The 16,773-nt window shown below is 40.3% G+C and overlaps 1 protein-coding gene across 1 annotated transcript; it reads left to right on the forward strand.

The window, feature by feature from the left end:
- Positions 1 to 15,676, forward strand: spag5 (sperm associated antigen 5). Its single transcript, XM_031752315.2, has 25 exons — positions 1 to 132; positions 947 to 1,018; positions 1,111 to 1,239; positions 1,324 to 3,614; positions 3,731 to 3,923; positions 4,128 to 4,244; positions 4,443 to 4,535; positions 4,692 to 4,826; positions 5,603 to 5,722; positions 5,825 to 5,917; positions 7,036 to 7,170; positions 7,269 to 7,362; positions 7,478 to 7,625; positions 7,789 to 7,839; positions 8,004 to 8,178; positions 8,315 to 8,448; positions 8,853 to 9,021; positions 10,458 to 10,557; positions 13,846 to 14,092; positions 14,273 to 14,405; positions 14,555 to 14,635; positions 14,728 to 14,877; positions 15,142 to 15,216; positions 15,334 to 15,414; positions 15,511 to 15,676. Exons 2-25 carry the CDS (start codon positions 980 to 982, stop codon positions 15,580 to 15,582), a joined length of 5,055 nt encoding a protein of 1,684 aa, XP_031608175.1. The 5' UTR covers positions 1 to 132; positions 947 to 979; the 3' UTR covers positions 15,583 to 15,676.
- The last annotated feature ends 1,097 nt before the right edge of the window (positions 15,677 to 16,773 follow it).

Below are 16,773 nucleotides of genomic sequence, written 5' to 3' on the forward strand. Positions count from 1 at the left end.
TGGACCAATAACAGTGCTGCTATTCGTGTTTTTGAATCAAACGCGGTGGATGGTAGTTCAATACAAGATTTGTTTACCCTGTCCTCGTCTCTGTTAAAACGCTGGTTGAAGTTAGCTGGTAAAGTTTACAAGGTAAAATACTTTTATATGATTTAAGGGCGTTTGCCTCGGACAGCTAAGCTATTAATTAAGTGCTTCTGTTAGAAATCTAACTAGAGTGAGTGCAATTTACGGTTAGCTATCGACTGGTACCGCTCTCTTAAACTGTAGTTTACGCCCTTGCAATATTCACTCTTAGCAACACTTTCTGTGAATTTCTTACATTCAGTTGATTTTCGGAGTTATTAAATTGATGCTTTAAATGGCCTATTCTTGTCAACTAGGCCAATACGTAACGTCATGTCAGTAAGTGAGCTTCTTAGCTAGTTTGATATGACAAGCAGATCTCTGTGCAGGATTTTAAAGAACATTCTCACATTTTCTATCGTAAAACAACAGTTAAACTCTGCAACATGGTTGTTTGCTGTAATCGCCTTTCCTTTCGTTTCTGCTCCGGAAGAAACCTTTATAACAAGAAGACAACATCCACACAAGGGGTTATGATGGGGCTAATTTGAACTTAACAGACTCTCTCTGCACAAACGAAATGTTTAAAAAGTTCCACCTAACTTGTCTTATACAAACTGTTGAAGTCTCGTGATCGTGATTAAATTCCGGAAAGTTTTTGCAGTCAAGGAAAACTGGGGTTTGTCTTTCGTAACTTGAAATCACATTATTCTCTAGTATGAGGAGCAAGACCCTGTTTTAGCATTCGTATGGAAAGCCAACTATTTTAATGCGGAGATATTGGTTTTGCCAGAACATTTTACAGCCAAATAGATTAATTCGCATTTAAATCAAATTGGTAAAATATGAAATCTTTTGTCTTCCTGATTTTGTCCTCCAGTTGTAAACATAGTTTTCTGAGAACTTCAGAGTAATGGCTTCCAGGAGTTCAAGTTCCACAGGGGAAGGCTTGGTAAGACTTTTGTACTCAGTTGTGCATAATGTACAGTGTTATATCTGAGCATATTAGTTAATGGTGAATAATTCAACCTTTGTTGATGGTAGCTCTCCAGCCGATCCAGCGAGCGTACCCCTCTGAGAAGTCTGGACAATGAGATTCTGCACTTGTCGACTCCCTCATCGAGGTTCAGATCAAAATCCCAGATCAGTAGCGATGCTGGCAAAATGACAATGGTGGGTATACACTAATACTTACAAATGTAATTTGTTTTTTTTTCGGGGTGCTGTTTTTTAACCACTACTTATTTTCATTAATAGGGTGATCTTCCACTGAGTGAACAAGAACCCCAGTTGTACTCTTCTCCATCCACCAAAACGATACAAACCAATCTTCCAACAGCTGATATGACAACTACTCAGATTGCTTGTGGACTTTCCGATATAACATTTAAATCCTTCACTTGTGCTGGTGGTGAAGTTGAGATATTAGGCTCTTTACTGCATGCAGAGGAGAGTATTATTTTACCTACAGACCAGGGTACATCTAACACTGAATCTGAAGATGGCATCATCACTGACAGTGTGATAATGGAGTCATGCTCTGATCACATCGAACATCCCTATCATGTTCTCGAGAAGAGCGACGCTTACTCTGTTAACATCAGCGCAGCACTTCCCTGTGAAACTGACAGCACTACACTGATTTCTTGTGATCTGGATAACAAACAAGCCACAGAAGAATCAACAGCTTTTCAGAGTGACTGCAGTGGAAAGGCAGATCTCACTTGGAAATCCTTCCTTTGTGATGGAGGTGAGGTGGAAGTTTCAGATGCCACCAGATTACACAATGAAACGATTCCTCTGCCCAAGGAAGAGCTTGGTGCTCCTCTAGAGTACGACAGTATAAATTTGACTAACTGCTTTGGTGACTTTGACCAGCAGTGTCAAGAGGAACATGCTGATCATCCATACTGTAGCCACGATGGTGGTGTTGATCCTGTCATTAAGGCTTTATCTGAGACAACACGTGGTTCAGAAAAACCTGCTAATGGACTGACCGATGTAACCTTTAAATCACTGGACTGCACTGGAGGAGAGAGTGAAATTCCAAGAGAAGAGTCAGTTGTTCTACCAGCCAACCATACTGTTACCAGCAGTGAGACACATGGCTATGCCATAGATTCAACTGAAATAGCTGGTGACTGTGATTTACAAAATTATAATACAATTGGTCACTTTGATCATCCATACAGTAATGTTCAGACTCATTCAGCACCTCCATGTGACAGCCTTTTGACTACCCAGGAAGCATTGGCAGACAGCACTGAGGATGTAATGGCCAGACACTACAGTGGTAGCCCAGTGGTATCTGATAGCCAGGCTGGGAGCCAAGGTGATGTCACAGCTGATTATTTTATTCCTGCTGAAGATGAAAAATTAGATGAGGCCCAATTTTCCAAGAAGAAGACATCCCTTCTGCCTGAGGACCAGATTGTAATCTGTCCCCTCAGTGAAAACTATGTGTTCACTTCCATCACACATGATTGTTGTCAAGATGCCTTTGAAGATGCTAACAGCCAACAGAACAATGGTGAAGCTGTGGTAGCTACTGACCCATCAGCTGTTAGCAGATCTCTGGTGGCTAATGGATCTTTAAAAGCTTTGGATACTGAAACTGTAAAATGCAAAGGGCAAGAAATGCTTAACTGTACGGTAAATCCTGCTGACAGTGCATTGCCTCTCGTGGTTCAGAATACTCAGATTTCTGACTGCAGCCAACTTGCAGGTTCAGCAGAGAGCCCTTCAGCTGTGGAAATGCAACAGCAAGATCAAGAGGAGCATGTCTCTGAAGTGAACTCCACCACAGGACCCACTGAATCCAGTGAGGAAAAAGACAGTGCCATTGGCTCATCTGGAAATGCACCTGCTCTTTGTAACTCTGCAGAAAAATCTCATGCAGAGAACCTTACTGATGTACTGAAAGCGCTGTCGGAGTGTCCCTCGGTTGCCTCAGCTTTGCAGTTGGGACTGTTTAGTCCCGTTAGGAGAGCTTCTCTGTCTTTTTTAAAGACTTTTGGGGATCCTGCTCAAGGCAAGTTTGCAGCTGATGACTCTGCTATTGAGGGTGAGAAAACATTGTTTGCTCCTCTTAATGCTGACCATGCTGGGTTGTGGGCGGAGCAACTGGAAAGCCCAATGCCTCGTCCTCTGTTAAACTCCACAGCCTTAGGTCAGAATCCTGGTCTGAGCCCACTCAAGGAGCCAGTTAAGGATTTGGGACAGAAAGTCTGTGCAGAGCCTCAGACTGAAGCTGAGAAACCGCTGCCGAATTTCCCGCTGATTTCCGATGGTCCGTTTCAGCAGCAGCTTCGACAAATGGCAGAGTTCCTCATGATGGCATCTGGAAAGATGGGCCCTGCTGCTGTCTCTGCTCCTGCTCCACCTCCTGCCCCAGTCAAAGCTACTCCTGTAGAGTCTCACAGTGTCTGTGTGGGCAGTAGTCCTGTGAAACTGGTTGACCACAGCCTCAATACTTCTGGCCTGTTTGAGAGGAAGAGAGAATTCTCTGTGGCCGATTCCTGCACTATGACTAACCCGCTCCTCTGGAAGTAAGTGCCCATTGTAAATTGGTCATTTATTCAGCAGTTGTGAGTATAGATAAAGCTAAATCTGCTTTTAGTATTTTCTTTGTTTGCCTCTCAGTATTCTTTCATTGGTGTTCCAGTTTACCTCCAGGCAGCCTAGAGTCCCTCCCAAGACAGGAGCTGGAACAGAGGTTAATGTCTAGCATGATGATGGTTGAGGCCCTGGTGCAACAGCTGACTGCAGCGAGGGCACAAGGATGTCCGGTTGCAGGCCCTGCTCCTTCAGACCTCCGGGAGAAACTCGTGCAGACAGACCACACCGAACTCAGTCAGGTAACTGTTGACATCTGCATTTTGTTTAAAGAGGACCTGTTATGCTCATTTTCTACTCTATATTTAGATTTTTGGTCTCTATTATAGTGGCTTTGTATATTTCACAGCTTAAAATATTCCTCAAATAGAAGCTTTCAACTCTGATCTCATTTTATAACAAAGAATTACAGTTTAAGTAGTCATTTGTTTATCTTTTATAACTAGACCACAATGTATAGAGACCTGTATGTGGAGGCTTTGAGTCGGATTGGGGAGTTGGAGCTTGATGGGAGTTCTCTACAAAACCTCATTCAGAGTCTGCAAGACATGAAGGTCACCATGGTAAGTCACAAACAACCACACAGCTCATGTTGTGTAAACTGGGATAAAATGCTCAAACACATCTCACTGACTTTAAAGGATTGTGTGTGTGTGTGTGTGTGTGTGTGTGTGTGTGTGTGTGTGTGTGTGTGTGTGTGTGTGTTGAGACAGTCAGTATTTTCTTTACTAAGAGTAAAGTGTGTGTATTTGTCCCAACAGACTTCTGTCAGAAGTGACACGGACGCTGCTCTCTCTAACATGAATGAAATGGGTGATATAGTCAGAGAGGACCATCAAAGCCTCATTTCACATGTACGTACAACATGTTACCTCATTCTGTCTCATACAAGTTAAACAGTATGCTTGTTTTTGTAATTATTCATCAGCTAGTTATGGCTTAATTTGTTAGTGTAACATGATTATGCGCTACAGTTGAGTTGAGGTATATTTTTCTCATGTTGTTTTTAGTATGGGCACATGAAGTCTCTACTTGAGAAATCAAAGGACATACAGAGCAGAATGATGCAGAAGGTCAAAGAAGCTCTTCATCAGAGAAATGACATGAGGACTCAAATGGAAGAAGCCTTCACAGCAAAGGAGGCAGTAAGTGCTTTTGTGGTGTTTCAGTTGTTTAGTCTAAATGCAGAGGAACGGTAACCTCCTGAGGAGAAGGGTGTACTATGAAGCGCGTTTAATACAGCCAGCCATTCTTTGCGTTAGCTGTCTTGACAAAATCTAAAACCCCAGTGAGAGATGAAGCTGGTTCTCAGCTTTCTTTGTTAATCCAGGCTTCCTGCTTCAGACTCTGTTCACAATCACATTAAAGGGAGCATTTATCTGCCATTCGTCTTCTGCATAAGTCTATTAAGAATGTCTGATTGGAGCAGGTTGTGCTCAGAGCATTGGGAAATGGAGATCTATAAAGGTTATTGAAAAATATATCAGTAAAATGGACATTAGTGTTAAAAATAAGATAACAGAGTAATGCTGCAGAGAATCATTAATGTGGTAAATTCGTTAAATGGTGTTTATGTTATTGCTCAGTGCTGCTGTTTATTTCAATTTAAGCAAAAAGTAGCACTTAGAGCATACTAGAATCAGTTAAAATGTTGCATTTCCAGGTTATGTGTTTAGGATAAGTTACCATGGTGATCTAGCCAGGTTAAAAAGAGACCCACCTTTGTGACACAGAAAAAAACCTCTGTCTGTTGAACATAGCTCACTGTGTACACACCTCTGCTTTAGCTGACCAACAGTTTTTCTGGAACATATAAAAATATCTGCAGAAGTTATGCTGGCTGTGTGTTTAAGAGGATTATTTGTTCCAGGAGTATTAAATGTGTGTGTGTGTGTGTGTGTGTGTGGTTGTGTGTTGTCAGGCTTTCAGTGCGATGGAACAGCTGAGGACACACTGCGCCACAGAAATTGCACTTCTGGAGAAGAGTGTGGGGTCTCAGCAAGAGCTGCTGGCCGCCCTAAACCAGAGCTATCCAGAACTGGTACAGAAAACAAGCCAAAAAATAAACTGCTCAATAATAATTGTATTCAAAGTAATATGCGAGTGTCATTTCTTTGTTTCTTTTTTGTCTTTAATAATGCAGGTGGGGTTAAACAAGGCTTATAATGCAACCCTGGACTCTGCTTCAGATCTTTTGTCTGAAACCATGGATGAACAGTCCGCTTTGATGAAAGAGGTACGCTCATACTAAAAACCTTGGACTGTGACAGTCAATGAACATGTATCACAGCAGTTTCTATATGATGGCAAAGAAACAAAGAACCAATGTTTTGGTTCCAATTCTTATGTTTTCATTTTTAGTTTAATCTGTGTGACATTCGTAGCAGCACAGTGGCTCCGTTTGAATGGTGATCACTGCTGTTGTAATTTGTGGGTTTCTAAAAATACGAGGCTTTGGTGTAAAATCCACCACATGAGCATCCTGTACATACAACAGTGCTGTTTTAGGTTATTCTCATAATTACTCATAAGTATACATTGATTATCTTATAATTATGTCTTCCAACAAATTGATATGCTCTCATAAAACTGGAAATAAAATGCATAGGAGCATGTGCTGGTTTGTGGAAGCCCCTGTGTTACCATGTTGAATACAGTGGCCGAGATGGACATCAACTAATCATGTTTTATGTATGTGGCTATAGACCGGCTACATGCATAGCACGCCAAAGACTCAGACGAGCTCCATATCTGTTTGTTGCCGTTCGTGTCGTGTGCTATGGAGGCAAGTTGCATTTTCTGTCTGCACCTTCAGACTCAAGATATAAAAGATCACACCTATGTTTTATCGGTTTCCTGAGAGGCGGTTTCCTTGGCACAGTAGATTGAAGGAATTGCAGAAAGGGAGATTATGAAGATGACACAGAAGTCACTGTCGTTCTGCTCGATATTTTGTCTTTTTATGTTTGTTTCAGATTTATTTTTTAAACATGTATATCCTATAGTGGCCACTGTAGCTACAATTATGCTGGTGGTGTAAGAAAACAGAATTCAGTTGGCTGTAATCTACTGCCATCTAGTGGTGAGATTTTTTTTTCTTCCTGCATTGTTCCTTTTTTAAAAATTCGGTGTTTTATTGTACTTCATCCAGTGTGAACTACACTAATCAACTGATAGACAGCAAGCCAGTTTCAGATCTGAAGTTCGTTCACATTTATGTCTGCGGCCCATTTAATGTGTTCTAATGTTGTTTAGTTGAATTTTAAGGTGCTCTAATACAGCCTTTACTATTAGAGCATTTACTGCTTTGTTAAAATGTGCTAATGCGTTGATGCTAATGCCATCTGTCTATAGCTCTTCATGATCAGGAGCCTTCTGCAGAAAACTGCTCCCATGCTCCTGAAGCTGAACGAGAAAGCTGCTGCTGCTTTGAGAGAGAGGGATGAGCACATTTCTGCAAGAGACCAAGCTGTTGAAGAGCGAGAGCAGGTAAGGCATCTGTTGTATTCAGGATATTTACAGCCTTGTACCTGTAGTCAACATGTCTGATTAAAATTATTCATTTGCTTAAAAAAACCCCTCAACAGATTATAGAAGAACTGAATGAAACTCATTCGAATTTCCAAGCTGCCAGAGAACAGATTGGTGATTTAAATCTGCAGGTGACAATTCTGACATCAGGTAAAAACTGAAATAACTCTCTGGCTATTTCACTCCCTCTTTTTCAAAATGCTTTCTTTCTTGACAACCAATGGACTTCAACTTTTTTTTTTTTTTTTAAAATAAATAAATCCAGAGATGGGTGTACTGCGAGAGAAGTTGACTGAAAAAGAAGAAGAGACGGGTCAGCTAGAGAGGAAGGTGACGGAGCTGTCTGCCACAGTTTCCTCCACGCTGGCGTCCTACACTTTCTTGGAGCAGGCCCTTGCTGCTGAGACTACAAAGTATGATGCTACTTATTGATGACAGAAATCAAGCTTAGAAATTTAAAAATGAAGTGAAACTGGGTTGGTGGCTACTTGTTAACAGGATACACTTTGAAAGGCAAAAAAAGCTCCGAATTGCAGCACATGCTTTAAAATATGCCTTATTTTATTTTTATTTAAGATTGCAGGAGTCGTGGAAAGACAAACAAGAGGCTAAGGATCGAGCAAATGAGTAAGTGTTGGTTAATAGTAAAGGATAAAAAAAAAAAAAAACGAAAAAAGAAGACTTGGAAAGAAAAAAATGTAACCAGTGGTTACATTTTTACTATAATTTTACATAAATGTTGCAGTATATAACCGAATACTGCTGTGTTTTTTCTTTTTGACCTTGTCCAGCTTGGAGGCATCACTGGGTCAGTCGAAGCAGCGGGTGTGCGAGTTGAGTCGGGCTCTGGCTCAGAGTGAGGAGCAGCTCAGTCAGCTGCAGTCCCTCTCACAGTCTCAGAGTCTGCAGATCCAGCAGCTCCAGGATGTCTGTACACAGCTCAGTGGTGTGCGGGAAATGAACGAGGTGAGCATTACAGAGGGTATCTGTCTCATTTAACTCCAGAGAAGCATGAGGCGTTCACTTATTACAGGAATAATATGTGACTTCTCCTTGAGGGGAGGATGTTAGGTTTAATTTTCCTGCTGTCTGTGTGCATCAGTTCCTACAGATGGAGAATGAGTTGGCGAGGGAGCAGATGGCAGAAAGTGAGCGTATGGTGAGGGAAAACCTGCAGAGCCTTCGGGAGAGGAACATCCAGTGTGAGGACCTGAAGAAAGAAGTTTGTCAACTTAAGTGAGTATAAATAAGCCGTTGAGGGTGATGTACTTGAAAAGCCCAAACTGAGCCTTAAAAAACTATCGGATTAAATTTATCATTAAACAAATTGTCTGTCTGGGGATGTCAAACTCATTTTACATCGAGGGCTACATACAGCCCACTTTTCTAGTTCTTAACTACGCTGGTGTAGTATGAATGGCTGTGGGGGCAGGTCTATATCAACAGGAAAAACTGTAAAATGTTCAAAGATTAATACTCACATACATATTTTCTGGATTGGAGTCTTTTGCCGGGCCTATTCTGGGTCCCTGGGCCTTATGTTTATAATAATAAATCTTATTGCAAATTCTTCTCATGATGTTTAACATTTTGTTGGCACACTGAATGATAACTTGCCTCTGTGTGTTTGTGTGATGGAGGCTTGAGAATGGGAATTTGCAGGAAGAACTTAAAGCCACAAGGTCCAGAGCCAGGTCAGCAAACCTGGAGCTTGAAGAGAAGATGGCTCAGGCGGTCACGGAAATCACTTTGCTGCATCACACACTGAGGGGACTGACCAACAAGCTCCATGATGAACTTGATGAAAAGGTAAAACAATATCAGAACTAGGCCCGGGTATTGTCACTGATTCCTACAACCGATTCAATTCTGATTCACAAGGTTTGATTCGACTCAGTTAGATTTTGACTTGGTCAGAAATATTACAATCCAAGATCATTTATCTTGGGTATGTACTGTCGAAAGAACCCACTAAATTCAATTTATCTTTTGGGAAATTAAGAATAGATGCAAAAGCAGTTACAATATTGCACTTTTTTTTATTTAACCTGTTAAGCCCCAGGGGCTTTTCTGAGGTTCCTGCTTGAGAATGACATGCCCTAAGCGAATTGACTATTTCTCTGCAATTATAAACTCAGTGTAAACTATCTAGGTATAAAAATAAAGCTGACACTTGTGAGACTTAATCAGAGGTGTAAGCATCACAGCAGATGCCATCGTGTCAAGGTTACTGAGGATAAAACAGAAAATATGAAGGAGTTTTTCCTGGCCTGGTCTGTTATAGCAGATAACCCCCTTGATATTCTGCAGTAGATCAAAAACTGAAGAAAACCATGAATCAGCATATGAACATTACCTGATGCCGGCTTTTAGCACTCGACGGCATCTGTAAACGGAGGGATCCGCACTTTGTTTATATCGTTTTGCAGAGCCTGTTTTTCCTGCTCTTTATTCTTTTGATGTTTTCTCTGTTTGGTGGTTTTGTGAGCTTTCAGCTGAGATTCTGACATTTCTGGCAAAATATGTCTATATTTAAATCAATTTCAGGATTTCGATTTAAATTGTGAAATCTTTTTTTTTTCTTTTTCTAATTTTTATTTTTTTTAAACCCGCCTCTAATCAGAACCCAGCAGAACTTTGTTCCACACGCTGTTTCATGTGCTTGGACTCGATTTCACATCAGTCATGCATTCATCTGCCTTTGTAGGTCTGTGGATGGAGCTCATGTTACTGGCTTCTTTCCCTTTCCGTTTGCTTTGTACAGCCCATTAAAAGTGTAGTTACAATTAACCCTTTTGTATTGTTTAGATTGTCTATTTTACTACTTTAATGCTCTGTTTATTTTAACCTTCGTGTACAGTGCTTTGTGACTGCCTGTCTACGAAAAGCGCTTAATAAATAAACTTACTAGTTTTGGTAATGGTGAAATGATGCAGCTGGAAGCTAAATTTCACAGGTGTTAGATTAATTGGACCCTGATATGGACTCCACTGTATGTGCAGATGATCTGCAACAAGTAATGCAAATGCATAGAGTATGCAAAGCTTAATTTCTTTGAAATTAAAAGAATGCGTTGTTGTAGTCAAGAGCTCTTGACATTTGCAGTTGTAATTTGGACATCAGAAGCAATAGTTTACAGCATTTATAAATCATCTTGTAACATCATGTACTATGGAAATGGTGCTGTAGGTGCAGTACTGCAGGGATGTCTTTTCCCACTCGGATTTAAATGTCTTACTTTTCAGAAACCACAGATTTGTGAAGAGTCTCAGTCAGTCGACAGCATCATGGTGGCATCAACTGCTGAGAGAGAGGAAGTCAAAACAGACAATCCTGCTGAATCAGGTACTGTTGTTCACCCCATGTGTGTCAGTTCACTCATAAGAAACATGCTAGTTTTTCTTTTTTAATTGATTATTTAAAAAATATAACATGTCAGCATTTGTTTTTATCCTAAACACAACAGGAGGCACTGTGATTGTGATTACTCATTCTCATCATTCTGACTTTCTATGTCTTTTTTCTAATTGCTCTTTGGGTAATAACACAGAGTTACAGCTGGAAAACATGGTTGAATTTAGTCACTTATAGATAGGGATGGGTATTGATAAGATTTTCACGATTCCGATTCCATTTTCGATTCTGTTTAACGATTCGATTCTCTTATCGAGTCTTTTTAAAAAAGGAGAACACTAAGGTCGATTAGCTTAGAACTTTGTTTTATATCTTCTCTTTGAACAAGATAGAAATTTAGGAGTAGCATGGCCTTACAAACCCAACAGTGAGATCTTAAGAGATCCTTAAGAGATCCAGCCTATGGCTCTTCAATGGGGTGTCACAGGGTCCCCGGGGGAAAAAAATTGTAAATGTAAAATAATAAAATAAATATTCGTAACATAACATAAATTATTCTGTAGCAATTACACAAGAATATCCAGTAATGTCCCTGCCTACAATTAAACACATTCACTTACTGAAAATCGGGGGCATCTGCTGTGGCGAATGGGTGCAAGCCTTTGACCACAAACTTAGTCACTGCTCGGTGACATTCGTCTATCCTGGCCTGAAAGGAGACGCTACCGGTAGACTGCAGCGAGAACTGCCAGCATCTGAGCCAGCCAGACTCTGTCTGCCTCTCTCATCATGGTCACCTAAATGCAGCGCACAGTAATGGCAGATTTTGTAATAAGGCAGATCGCGCTAACATAATATGCACTGTTACTTGATTATTTACCTGCCGTATTAACGGGAGAGGACGTGCAAACGTTACCGCTGCTGCTGGGTTGAGATTCACGAGTCCGGAGCGGAATTAAAAACACGACATTCATTTAAGGTTATCGCGTGTTTTGTGAGCAAATGCTTTTGCATATTCGTAGTGTTTCCTCTAGGGCTGCACGATTTTGCATAAAATGAGAATCACGATTTTTTTTGCTTAGAATTGAGATCACGATTCTCTCACGATTTTCTTTTCCAATATAAATATTTATTGCACTTATTAACTGCACATCAACTTCGTAACAGTTGAAACTGAACATAAAAACAATAAATAAACATAAAAACAATAAATGCCTCACATTTTGTGGTTGCCGCAAAATGTTGTACTGCTTGTAATTCCGTCTCCACCGTTGCTCGACACTGCGTGTATAGAGCAGGTAGTGCAACAATAGAAAAATAGTTGCAGGACGGCACTGTGTAGCGTTTGTCTAGGGTGTTGATCATTTTCCTAAATCCCTCGTTTTGCACAGTGTTGATATATCTTTGGTCAGGTGATAAGTAATAGCCTCCGTAATTTCTTTGTGCCTGCGGGAGTTCCACGTGTGTAGGGAAGCGCTGTATAAGGTTCCCGTTATTGATGTTTGGCTGGTTGACCGGGACGAATTTTCTCCTGTCACTTTCTCGTCATCCCTGACGTGTTCTCCGTTGTTTTTTTCCCTGCCAATTTGAGCATCATGGCACAGCTTCTGTATCACGTGGTATAAGGCTCCGCCCTTGTCATTTGTTGAGCAGGAAGAGTGAGCGCTTGTTTTCATGCTGATTACGTCCCGGATCAAAATGCGGTACAATCGTCGTCGTCTTTTTTTTTTTTTTCTTTTAAAAAAAAAAATCGTTGTCATTTGGAAATGAGATCGCACATAAGTATGAATCGAGATCGCGATTTTTTTTAACGATTAATCGTGCAGCCCTAGTTTCCTCCCTTAAATGAAATATCTACTTTGCAAGTATTGCAAGTTGCCCCGTTGTCATCCATTCTAGTAAAGTATAACCAAACTTTTGAGCGTTTGAGTAAATGACGCTCCACAACGTGGTGATGTTATTTGGGGCGACTGGAATCGATTGCAAAAATGGCAAACAATTCCAAGGAATTGAAACAGTGGGAACCGGTTCTCAACAAGAACCGGTTTTCGATACCCATCCCTACTTATAGAGTCTCATTTTAGTAGCAACCTCCATCAGATGTTATTGTAACTGCTAATGAAGCTTCCACTCTTTCAGTTGATCAGTATTTGTGAGATGTTTTGACTGTGCACCCCTCTTCAGGTCATGCCTCCGCATCTCAGCTGGGTTAAGGTCAGGACTCTGAGCCAATACCTGAACTGTCAGACAGTGTAGCATGCGGGCTGATCCCTCCTGGTGGTGTGTGATGGCATGTTTCCTCCAGACAGTCTTGTCATTTCATTTGTCCACATAACATTGACCCATAGTGAACTGTTTGTTTGCATAACGGCACATTCCTTTGCTGCATCTTCCAGTCAACACATGAGATTTCATTTCTCTGTTCCTACTTTTGGGGTTTTCTTTAGCCTTACAAGTTGCCATGGGGATCTTTGCATCCTCTTGTGGAGCGATGAGCAGCTTTTCTAGCTTGTAACGCTTCATATACGGTGCTGTGACTCCTCGTTAAGAAGAACAGGTTTTCTCAGTAACCAGACTTTACATTGTCGTGTTACTGAGGCACACCTCCTGCAAACCACAATCCACAAACACTTGACTTCTGTGGAAGTTTTTAGCACGGAGGTTCACTTTCTTTTTCAGGCCTGTGAATAATCACTGTGTGTTTTCACATGGAAAGTATGGCTGTTTGTTTATACAGATTATGCTGTCTGTAGTTTGATGAAGATCAAACTATTCAAATTGAAAATGTTTTTACTTCACTTGTAATGTGGTCCAGTGTAGTTATGTTGTTAAGCAGCTGCAAGCAAGTCTCTTTAAATAGTCACGCTGAGATTCCCTCAGAGAGCAGTGTGATTTGAATGTCTCAAACATGATTTGAATACGCGCTCAGCATGTCGCATGTGTCTCCTTTATGAAAAGGAGGTATTAATTTCATTGTTTGAAGGCTTAGTGGTCCAGTACCAAAAAACAAGAAGGCGTCAATAATATGTAATCTAATAATAATCTAAAAAATGTTTCTTCAATGCTTCTTTTCTTACCAACTTTTATATATGAGCTACACATGCACTTCATGTCATCCTGTTTTTCCCTTTGATAAAGGGGGTTGTGGTCAATCTTTTGCTTATAGGAATCATTTTCAGGTGGGAATTGATCTGCACAGCCATCAGGGGCTGTAATTTAAAAAAATGTACAGATAATAATAAAGAAATAAACAACAATTAAGTTTTACTCTCTCTTCAGTCCCTTCAGACACTCTCGAGCCACAGCGTGAAACTTTGTTCAGCGAGACGAGCGCCTTCACCCGCATCGCAGCCATCACTCCTAAAAAGAATACGAGCACAGTCGAGATTCAACCGGAGGAAGAGGAGCAGAGCGACCTGGCAGAGCTGCTCGCTGGCCTAGGCAACACCGTCGCCGAGCTCGTCGGGACTCTGAAGCTGGTGCAGCAGCGCAGAGACGCTCAGCTGGAGGAGCTGCACAGCCAAGTGTAAGCTTTGGCCTCTTTTGGTGGTGTAGAAAACAAAGTGTGAAATGAATTAATTGTTCAAAAGTTGTTGTTTTGTACACATGACATTAACATCAAATGTAATCCAATTATCTTGTTGCTTTTTTTCTTTAAAAAAAAAATAAACAAGCAAACCAACTGATATGTGATGTGTTATTCCAGCTGTGGCCTGCAGGTGGAGCAGCGGGCTGCAAAGAACAGACATGAAGCTGAGGTTTTTGAGCTCAAGCATCAACTCAGCCGTCTGGATCAGCTGGTTGAGAAGGGAAATCAGGCTCTGCAGCAGAAATCCTGGGTAAGGATGACTTTTGCTGGACATCTCTTCTGTCCTCACTTCATATGTGATAAGAAAGATCAAGGATGGGTGCAGAGGACGGCTGACAGATGGAAATTTGTCGACGCAGAGAAAAACGCTGAAGGTTTATTTATTTATTTTTTTTTCAGGATGAGAAAACTCTGGCTAAGTTGATAGTTGAAGTGCAAGAAACCCAGGAAATCCTAAATAAACAGAAGACTGACAATAATGTGAGGCACCCAAATAATACTGATAATGTTTCTAAGCTACTTTGTGTTCTTGTAGTTTTTATTGTCTAAATGCAAATGAACGTTTTCTCCAGGAATTGAGAAGGGAAGTTACTGAGCTTCGTCGCGCTCTCCAGCAGTCGAAGGTGGAGTCTGAATTCCTTCGGGATGAACTGAGGAAAGCTGGCGGCCAGTCGACTAAACCGGAATATTTCATGGAAGAGAACATCAAGTTATTAAAAGAGGTATGATTTATCAAAATCATTATTTATTATGTTTTTCCATAGTTTTCAAGTTTTAAAAAGACTGAGCTCAGATTTTTTTTTTTTTTTTTTTTTTTTTAATTTATTCACGTTTTCTTCTTAGATCAGTTTTATGGTTTTATGTATGTTACTTAAGCTGCAGCACTTGTACAGCTGCTATTTTTAAATGTGCTTATAAATAAAGTTGTTTTTTTTTTTTTTTTTCCCCTCCTCTTTTCTCATGAACTTCTTCCATTTGATTCGTAGGTGGACAAACTGAAGGCCAGTCTTCAGGAAGCCGAGCAGGCCAAAGTAAAAATTCTTGAAAGGGCAAAGAGACACGTAAGCATCGATCGCATTCCTGACTACATATCAGCATTCACACTGCATTTATTGACTTAGAGGAACATTAAATGGTCAGCTGATGTGAGCGTTCATGAGGATGTTCATCTCTTACAGCAAATCATCTATCAGAGCAATCAGCAGAAAAGTGAGAACGAGCTTCAGATGTTAAACAAGATGATCAACAGAGTTCGGGAGGTGAGAAATGTTTCATACCATGGAACATATTCTGTAAACCACAGCGTGTTTGGATGTTTGAGATAATTTACCGCTTTTTTCCTTTTTGCCTCACAGACCTTGCTGTCGCTGCCGGCAGTTGTGAAGAACTGTGAACAGCTCCAGCAGCTCGTTGAATACATTGGCTGATGTATTTATTTCCCCCGTGTGTGTTTATACATGTTTTAGTCTGCCTTCTAAATGTTCGTATTGTTATTGTGAATAAAATAATTCTTTAACTCTCCTCAGGTTCTCTATTATCATTATTATTATTATTATTATTATTATTGTTGTTAATTTATTTGTACATCATGAAAAGATGCTATTAAAAATGATTTTTCTTTGCTGATATTAACCATATCTTTTATGGACACTGAACACACATGCTGAACATGTAAATGTTTACTTCTCCATTTTAATTATAATTTTTAAGTCGTAACGGCAACAAATTTATACTCTTTAAACTCAGAAAAGCTTTTTATCGCATCTTTGTCTAGTGATGATTCTTTGGTGTACAAAGATGTGCAGTTTTAAAAGAGAAAATCTTGCTTTTTTCCCATCACATCAGAAGTTGAGAGATGGAGTCCTGTGTCTCATTCATATTAAACTACAGTGCGAGTGGGTGTAAATGCCACATTACTGCCACGTCTTCTGCTTTTCAAGGAGGTGTGTGCCATCCCAGATGCAACAGAGTTGAAATAAAGTGTTTTTTTTTGTTTTTTTTTGTTTTTTTAAATAAAAAAATTTGTTTTCACAAGGCCATGAAAGAAACTGTTATCTATTTATTCCAAAGATTTTCACAGCATGAAGTGGTAAAAGAAAACTTTTTAAATTGGAGAAAAAACAAGTTGCATCCATCACCAAAGAGTTTTTTGTTTGTTTGTTTTCTTAATTTAAACAATCAATTGTCTTAACTGTAATTGTTTTCTCACGTGTCTCATCTTGTCCGATTTGCAGGCTTTGTGTGGAAGAGGTTTCTGGTATTATGTGGTCTTAACGCAAAGGCATGAAGCATCGGGTGGCAAGTCTATTCATTTTCTTGATTAGTGGATTTGTATGTGGCCAAGTGCTGCGCTGATGTCTCGACATGGCGGCTGAGACCGGTCACGCTTACTGGTGTGGCTCCAGACAGCACTTCAAACCGGCTGAGCTGACCCAGAAAGCATTACAAGCACAAAAGAAAGAGAGGATTGGGCTTGTGTGTGTGTGTGTGTGTGTGTGTGTGTGTGTGTGTGTGTTCCTGCTTTAATTTTGTCTGGACTTTTTGGCCCTCGTTACTTTATAATACTTAAAATTATAATTCACTTATAGTTGATACAAATATGACTTTGGCACAACTGC

Source organism: Oreochromis aureus, linkage group 6, assembly GCF_013358895.1.
Source record: "Oreochromis aureus strain Israel breed Guangdong linkage group 6, ZZ_aureus, whole genome shotgun sequence".
NCBI classification, from domain to species: Eukaryota; Metazoa; Chordata; class Actinopteri; order Cichliformes; family Cichlidae; genus Oreochromis; species Oreochromis aureus.

Coding starts and splice junctions, on each gene's coding strand:
- spag5 (XM_031752315.2), top strand. CDS start 980: ATGGCTTCCAGGAGTTCAAGTTCCACAGGGGAAGGCTTG. Junction 14,878..15,141: donor ACATCAAGTTATTAAAAGAG/GTATGATTTATC, acceptor TTTGATTCGTAG/GTGGACAAACTGAAGGCCAG. Junction 15,217..15,333: donor TTGAAAGGGCAAAGAGACAC/GTAAGCATCGAT, acceptor CATCTCTTACAG/CAAATCATCTATCAGAGCAA.